The 8894-nt window shown below is 45.7% G+C and overlaps 1 protein-coding gene across 1 annotated transcript; it reads left to right on the top strand.

Moving 5' to 3' along the window:
• The first annotated feature begins 2617 nt into the window (after window positions 1-2617).
• Window positions 2618-7772, top strand: GINS3 (GINS complex subunit 3). The gene is made up of 3 exons (XM_039721413.1): window positions 2618-2846; window positions 3204-3437; window positions 5892-7772. Exons 1-3 carry the CDS (start codon window positions 2673-2675, stop codon window positions 6120-6122), a joined length of 639 nt encoding a protein of 212 aa, XP_039577347.1. The 5' UTR covers window positions 2618-2672; the 3' UTR covers window positions 6123-7772.
• The last annotated feature ends 1122 nt before the right edge of the window (window positions 7773-8894 follow it).

Here is an 8894-nt window from a genome sequence, read left to right as displayed (position 1 = left end):
ATTTGAATTTTATTCATCACAACTCAACCTTAATTCTGTAACACTTTTCTCTGTCATTATTCAATTTTTGGCATATGTCAGTTACGACACAGGACATTCTTTTTCCTTCAGGAAGGCCTTGAAATCATATTTATGAAAATGTAATATGGTTTAGGATGCTGGGCTCGTTATGCATATTTTTACACTAAGATTCACACACAAGTGTTCAAGAATAAGAACCTGCCTGGTGCCTATCTTGGGATGTGAAGGCAAACATGGTACAAAAAGGGGTGACATAATTTTGTCTACCAAACTCATTATTCTTTAAAATTCTCACAAAAGAACCATTCTTCAACTGATTTGACAGTGAGTGTAAACATCTTTCCCTCTGTGTTCTTTCAGCTTTACTTTGGGCTTTCTGCACCGTGGTGCTTATTTCTCTATCACACACTGGAGGCTGAGGCATCTCAGGACACAGGGAAATTGTGCTTTTCTCTCTTCTTTTTCCAGATGTCTTAGCTGTGCAGCCTGGAAAAGGCATATTCCATTTGCATTGTTCTCTCTTCTCACTCACAAAATGCACACTTCCATATTTAGCAGAGATTTGTTTCCTAAACCTCATTAAGCAGGGAATACTTTTACTAATCCAATTCAGCAAATTATAATTTTATCAGAATTGTCCTTTAGAAAGAGCTTTCAGAAATTGCTCTGCAACTCATCTGGAAAATGTGCACAGATAGAAGGATTTATTTTCCAAGCAGGGAGTCTTAATCTGTCATTACAACAAAACAAAACAAAACAAAACAAAACAAAACAAAACAAAACAAAACAAAACAAAACCCAACAACAAAAAAACAAACAAACAAAACCAATACAGGACAATAGTTAGTGTTGCTAAAATTAATATAATGTCTGTTTTCTATGCTGTAGAAAGAAATCCAGCATCTTACAAGAAATGACCTTTACATGAATCTCTTTGGGGGCACGCATTGCCCTCACAGCTGCTGTCAGTATTTAATGTACCTGGAGCTGGAATCAGCAGTGACAAACACACATGGGTTCATCTCTTCTGCTCACACAGCTCACAACATCTCACGGAGCCTTTTTTGGCTGGATTTTTATAGCACAGGCTGCCGTGGGACCCAGGGGACGTGGAAGTGACGGAAGCACATCATCCTGAGGTCTCAGCCCACACTGCCTGCGCTTTGTTTTCCTCAGGATGAAATTAAACAGCACAAGATTTAATAAACCGCTTCGGATTTTATTATTTCGCATGGGTCCGACTTTGGTGAAGATGCTGAAGTACCAACATGCTAATTAATGATGACAAAAGAGTAACAAATCACAGTAGATCCAGCCTGAGCAAACAGCAGCAGGAAGAATGCTGAGGTTGTAAGAATTAACAGATGATTAAAGATGCATTGGGCTACGCCTTAGTCATGGACTGAAAATGTCATTAAAAAAGTCACCAAACCCTCTATAAATAACTCCATGATTATTTCTCGGGGAAATCATCAGCTGTTGCAACACTGCTCCATTGTTTATTTTCCTTCATCAACAGAAGAAACACTGAAGTATTTACTAGATTTTTTAAATGTTATTTTATAGACCACTGTCTATAGAAAAAGTAATGTGTTCACCATATACAGCTCAGGGAATAACAGAAAAATTTTAATCTGATGAAAAATTAATTACTTTCGAAATGACAGAATAATGAACAAAAAAAGCACAAGGTCAGGTTCTAAAATGAAGTAAAACACTGATCAAAATGCGGGATAGCCACTTCTTTTATCCTTATACAACCAAACCCAGAATTTAGCACAGGGTACTTGATTCTGCCACCAAAACACGACTTGATTCTTTGCATGACAGCACTAAAACAAATTACTTTGTGCCGTAGCCTCCCCTTGAAACCCGAAGCCCATTCGCACTGCCTCCTGCCTGCTCAGCACAGCCACATGCAGCGGCCCATGGTGCGCTCTGCAGGGTGAGCCAAGGAGAAAGGCGGGCAGAGCCGGCCACAGGGGCAGCATTCCCCGGCTTCCCTCAAACAGCCCGGGGGGCGGATGGATCCGCAGGGAGACATCGCTGCCTTTGGAGCAGCCGGGCCCTGCGCTGGGGCCCAGGGGACAGGGCCGGGCAGCCGTGCCCAGCCCTGCAGCGCCCTGTGCGGGAAGGGCCGCAGAGCCCGTCCTGCTCCAGCCCTGCCCGGCCAGGGACACCCGCTCCAAGCCCCGTCCGACCGGCCCTGGCCACCGCAGGGATGGAGCAGCCACAGCGGCTCAGGGCTGCCTGTGCCAGGGCCTCGCCACCCGCACAGCGAGGAACTCCCCGCAAAGCCCAGCCCCGGTGTGGGTCTGTGCTGATCCAGCTCCGGGACTCCCCTAACGCACCCCGGGTGAGGCGCGGGGGGCGGACGGCACCGGCCGCGGAGCCCCGGCGGTGGGGCAGCCGCGGTGCCGATGCCTGTGCTGATCCCGCTCCCCATCCCGGTCCTGCTCCCTATCCCCAATCTCCAATCCCCAATCCCGGTCCCGATGCCAATTCCAGTCCCGTTTCCAGTCCCGATCCCGATCCCGATCCCGATCCCTCACACCGATCCCCCCTCAGCGGGCGGGCGGGGGCGGGCCCGGCGCATGCGCGATGCCGTGGCGGGCGGTGCCTCACGGGCTGGCGGGAGCCGCGGCCCGGCCATGTCCGAGGCGTATTTCCCCGTGGGCCCCGGGCTGGGCATGGAGGAGAACTTCCTCTCGCTGGACGACATCCTGATGTCGCAGGAGAAGCTGCCGGGCCGCGCCGAGAGCGCGCTGCCGCGCCTGGCCGTGTTGATGGGGCAGGGCGCCGGCAGCGCCGAGTCCGTCCCGGAGGTAACGGGGGAGGGACACGGGAATGTCGCTCTTTTGCCTTTTTTTTTTTTTTTTTTTTTTTTAAATATACGCGTTGCCTGTTTGTTTTTTGTACCTTCTTCTTTTTCTCTTGCTGTTTCATCAGCTGACAGTTCTTAAACCATAGAGTGTCAATGGAAAGTCCACTTTCTGAGTCTTGCTGTAATAAGGCCTCTGAAGTGTGTCTGGTTTATGCTGCAGTCACAAAAGACTATTCTGAAAACAAAACTGACTTTTTTAATGCTGGATTCTCATTAATAAAGTTCACTCTGTGTCTTGGGGCTGCTTCAGGGGTACTTTAATGGCGAGGATAACTTTTGGCTGCTCTGGTTCCTCCAGGGATCAAAGCTGGAAATCCCCCTGTGGCTTGCTAAAGGGCTGCATGACAGCAAAAGGAGAATCATCTCCGTGGAACTGCCAAAGATTTACAAGGAAGCCTGGAGGACGGTGTTCAGTGCTGATGCCAACGTGGTTGATCTGCATAAAATGGGGCCCTACTATTATGGATTTGGCTCACAGCTCCTGAATTTTGAGAATCCAGAGAATCCTGAGATAGCTCAGACTATCCTGCAGGCAAGTATCTGAATCAGTTATTGAAACTTAGATTTGCATTTTCCTGTCTTCATTTTGTTCCCAGCTGCTTAGCAGTCTTCAGGAGAAATATCCTGGTTTAACCCAAATGACTTCTGGATTGAATATGGATGTCCCTCTTGGCAGCTGCACAGGCTGGTGCTGGAAGCCTCCACTGTGCATCCAGGAGTGCAATTTTAGCTTGGTGTTTCCACACCGAGTATGTGAGTATGGTATTTCATAAAATCCTGTAAAACAGGACTAGAGGAGATGCAGGATTATTTAACTATACCTGTCTTTAAATCTTTCTAACGCTGAGACCTGACACTGCTCTGAGCAATCTCTTTCAGTACCTTGCCAGCCTCACCTTAGGAGGTTTGCTCCAATGTCTGAATTAAAGCTCCTTCACAGCGATACAAGCTCTGTTCTGTTTGTCTCTCACAAAGTAAATGCTGAGGACAAATTATTCTCTTCCTTCCTGCAGCAGTCCCAGTTCATTTGATGTTTCTCTGTGGGTCATGCTCCCTAACCTCCGACTGCCCTCAGTGTGCACTGCTGGTGCCTCTGCAGTGGACAGCATCCACCACGCCGTGCCCTGAACAGCAGTGCAGTCTCGTGCTCAGGACTTGTGCTGCAGCAAACAAAAGGATTGCTTTGTGAGTTTTGTGTGGCTGTGATGCTCTTGGCTCATCACGATGCAGTCACACGGGTCTGTGTTTGGCTTGCAGTCCACAGTGAGGTGGTACAGGTTGCATCTGTGAACAAATAATTTCCTGACTCTGTACTATTTCTGCCTTAATGTAAAACCTTCCTGGGTGATGACAGCCTATTGTTTTCATATCATCTTTCTAATTAGTCAGGGTTGTTAATGGATTAAAGAGTTCTGCTCCCCGACATGCCTGTAGTCATCCCTTCTCCTGCATGTTGTGTGCTAATTTAGTAGGCACAGCTTCTATTCCTTTAGTAAGCTCATTAATTAGCATCTCAAGCAGTAGCTGGTTCCACAGAGACCCCAGTGGAACTCCACTCAGTGTGTTCTTCCCTCCTGACAGGAGCTGTGGATGATGGCTGTCTCTCCTGACCGTCTTTGGGTGCTCTGGCTACATCTTCCAAGAGTGCCCCATGACAGATACCCCTCTGCTGCTCTCCCTGCCTGTGCAAGGCCTGGCACCCTGCCCTAGCAGGAAACCAGGCTGGGCTCTGGGAATTTGTTCTTGGCAGGTCCATGATGCCTGTGATTCTTTTGTTATCTTGCAGAAGTTTCTGTATTGCTCCTTTGTTCCAGTATGCTTCCAGGAATTGATGCTGATGGATTTATAATTGCCTGGCCCTTCCCTTCTCCCCCTCCAGCTCTCCTTTCTCTTTTAAAAGATAGATGTCATCTTTGTCTGTTTCCGGACTTCAGTCTTCTTGAGCTTTTAAACATAACCACTAACAGCTCTGAGATCTCTTTAGCCAGGTCTCTAAGTGGGCTGGGATGATTTTTATTGCATTTTTTTCCTTTTCTGTGTGCTTTACATTAAGGCTGATGCAGAGAGGCTTTAAAGTGCTGCTGCTTTCTTGGAGCTGTCCACTGAACATGTGCTTTGTGCATTCAGGAGGTGCCCATGCCTTTCCTTGTCTTTTCTTTTTCTGCTAATGGACATCTTAGGGGAAAAAAGCCACAGAGGAATTCATTACTTACTGACAGAAAAATCAAAGCATGCCAGGTTTGATTTCTCTTTCTAAAAGCAAACAAGGCAGGAGTTGTGCTGAGTTAAAAACCTATAAGTTTATCTTTATTTAACCTATTACTTTATCCTATAAGTCCTGGTAATTCTAAAATCAACTTCTGAAATAACAAAGCACAGTTTTCAAAGAGTTCTGACCCTTTTTTTCCGGTTGTCAAAAGGAAAGATCGGAAAATAAAAGGCCTTAAATATGTCTTGTTGCTTAGCTTTTCAAAATACAATTTATAAGTTGCAGATTGGTTTGTTTTTTCACCTTTTTCACGGTTAAGTGTTTTTCTAGCATACTGAATGCTTTTCAGCAGCAGTTTGGCTTAGCTTCCAGGACATTCACAACTTGCAGCTTGTACATTCCTGCAGCAGCTGCTGTGGCATGAGATTCATTCCTTCTGCTCTAAAGCAGTGATTGCTTTAGAATCATAGAATAAATCAAGAATAGATCATAATTGTTTTGTATCCTGTGGTCTCCTCAAGCCTGTTGTGAGAAAGCAGCCAAAATTCAATTCTTTGTTTGATTCCCAACCGGTATCAGGTATTTGATGTCCCAGCCCAGGCATGAAGTGCTTTTGTTTTGTAGCCAAGCTTAACAAGTGCTGTGCTGGTTGCAGACCCTTGGCTTGTTTTGAACAGGAGCCTAAACCTTTGGCTTTTCCATTTTGAAAGCTCAGGCCTCCAGGTGTGAGCTGGTGGCTCTGTGTTTCCTGTCAGTGACTCTGTTTGTTCCCCTCAGACGTTCATTGCCCGTTTCCGCCGCATCATGGACTCCTCTCAGAACGCCTACAACGAGGACACGTCTGCGCTGGTGGCACGGCTGGATGAGCTGGAAAGGGCTCTCTTTCAAGTGGGCCAGAAAGGGCTGAATGACTTCCAGTGCTGGGAAAAGGGACAGGCTTCTCAAATCACAGCTTCCAGCCTGGTGCAGAACTATGGGAAAAGAAAGCTCACAGAAGTGGATGGTTGAAAGTCTGAAGAACATGAAGTTACAGCGGGGAATACAGATCTACAGCCTGTTGTAGAAGAGAAAAATCAATCATTTTAGGGAAGGAGAGGCTCCCTGTCCATTAATGGGCATTCTTCTCTGTAGCAGCTTTGTATAAAACTAATGAAAATTTTAAAGGCAGAGGGCAAGGGTATAAAAACTAGATGACACCACTGAACAGCCTTACAGCTTACTCATAGCACTCCTGAGGAGTTGCAGCTAAAGTGGTTGCTAGGTGGCTGAAAGGCTATGAGAGGATTTTCTAAAAGGGTAATAAATACTAATTATTGCTCCAAATTGATATTTACTATACCAGATCTGGACAGAAATGTAATTTATGTATTTCATCTTGTCCTTCCCATCCCAGCCTCCTGGAAACAACTGTTGATTCTTTGAACAGCTGTTTCCAGGTTCCCTGTTCTTTAGAGAGCCCAGTGATGTGGAAAAAATGTGATACAGCATTATTTTTTTTTTTCATTTCTTATACACTGAGGTGGAACAGGTGCTCTTTGTGAGGCTGGAATGTTTTTCTTTGCTGACTCCTGTACACAGTAGCAGTGCCCTGGAGAGAAATACCTCCTCAAACCCACACAGCAAGTGGCTGCACAGGTCTTGTGCTACCTTATCCACTCTCTCTTTTTGGCCCTTGTGACCTTGGTGCTGTGCAGTAAAGAGTGTTTTTGTTTGATGCCTGTGGCTTTTGTGCTGGATTTGTCTCTGTGATGGGTGTTCTACAGAGGAGGAAGCAGAAGGCAGCAAAGAGTAAAGTCTGGACCAGATCAAAAGCAGAAACTTCAATGGAAACTCTGCCCCGTTATCAACCTTTGAGATACTTGTTCCTCCCTGAGAAATTTGTCTGATTTCTAAATTTGGTTAGTAGAAGGGACAGAGCAAATGAACTGAGTTTCCTTCCTTCTGATCCATCCAAATGAATCCAGGAATACGATCCTGGTAAATGTCATCCTTGCCAGTAGGAGTGACTGGATTTGGGACTTGCTAAACAGCACAGTGATTATCATCCCGTGTGGATGCCCTTAAACCTAGATCATCTCAAGTCCCATTGGACTGGAGACAGAAGATGTGCTTATCTCTGTAGGGCTTAGTTCCTGCAGTCATCAGGATGGTTGTCCTTTGGGAGCAGCATTAGACACCTTACAGGTGCTTCTGTGCCTCTGTAGGAGGAGAACCTAAGCAGAGCAGCTGGATTCTGGTGCTGCTGAGCACTTCCACTTCTGTGGGAAGTTCATTTCACCTCCCTGGGAGGTGACAGCAAGATCCAAGTCTCAGAGGAGCCGTTACTGGACTTGCAGATGCACCTGGATGCTGGATGCTTCAAACAAGACCTTGAGCACAAAGGGCCATTCCTTGGCCAGAGCTGTTGGAGCTCAGCCTGTGGAGGTGGTAGAGGGGACAGTGTTGTGCCTTCACAGCTGTCTCTGTGCCTCCCCCTCCTGCCCAGGGCCAGCTGCCCTGCCACAGGAGACTAGCTGGAAGCTTGCCTGACAAAGTATTTGAAGTATGTGCAGGATGAAATGCTGCTGCACTTAATGACTTAATGGCACATAATGGCCTATGCATTTGGCAGTTGTCCATTTCTGGGTTTTTATCTTGAATAAATATTTTGTAAGGCAATGCTCGTAATGTGAAAAGTCTGTTGTTAATTGCGCCGCAGCAGAAAAATCAAATGGGCAAGTCCAAGTCTCTGTACAAGTGTGGCCGTGGTACATAATCCCTCTGCTCTTACAGATAATGTGGTCAGGAGCTAACTTGTGCCAGTGTAGGAATTGTTCCTATCTGACTTAGCCAGGTGGGGTCTGGCAGCTTGTCCAGGTTGTGGCGGAGACCCTGCCAGCCAATCAATAAGCTATTGCTTTAATGAATTGCATTTTTAGGAACATAAGATGGGTAGAGATGACTCTGTGTTACCTCAGCTTTGTTGTAGAGCTGGTGGGAGGTGGGAATTGGCTGTCTCTATCCAGATCCTGCTGCTCCAGGCACTGTGGCAAACACTTTGTGTACCATGGCAGAGCTGTGATCAATGCTGCAAGGGGAGCAAGTTGAAGTCCATCTGTGAGAAGAAGCATCTTTCAATTGGAAATATTATTTACTGAGATGTTTGCTTTGGGCTGTAGCTGGTTTATAACCAGAATCATGAGTTCCATCAATTTCTGGACTGGTTTTGGTGACTATCCAAGCTAATTTTCTTGCATTTGCAAGAACATTTTTCGTCTCTACTGCTGAATGCAAAATCCAAGCAGAAGGTTGCTCACTTGCCAACATTTTGTGCAACAGCCTTCAGAGTAGGGAGAAAAAAATATGCCTGAAGTAGTCTTCAATGTCACTGGCTTTTTGTAAGAAGGCAATGCCACTTCTAGTAACCATGAGTTAAGGACCCTTAAAAATCTGATCCTGTAATTTTAAATTACAGTATTGCTTAGGTTTTTTTCTGTCCAGAAGAGTGCTCTTTACTTTTTGTGAACACAGCTGTCCTTTTCCATGGCACTGCAGCAAGTTTGAAGTTAGAGGAGTTTGAACTTTGTGTTTTCAGAATGGTACAATAAATCTTCATTACAGAACTACCTGGGAAAGGTCTGAAAAGGACTGTTAAGTTTTATTTCTCCCATGTCCTTCAGCTTTTAAATTGAAGGACTGCTGATGTTTGTGACAAATCAGTCTATAGACACATTTTACAGTATTGCCACAAATGTTTTCATTGCAATCAAGTGAAAAAATCGGCAAAATTTGAGCAGCAAC

Source organism: Passer montanus, unplaced genomic scaffold, assembly GCF_014805655.1.
Source record: "Passer montanus isolate IOZ18808 unplaced genomic scaffold, ASM1480565v1 scaffold45, whole genome shotgun sequence".
Lineage (NCBI taxonomy): Eukaryota > Metazoa > Chordata > Aves > Passeriformes > Passeridae > Passer > Passer montanus.
The sequence above is the reverse complement of the archived record's forward strand: the minus strand, read 5'-3'. Positions and strand labels throughout refer to the sequence as shown.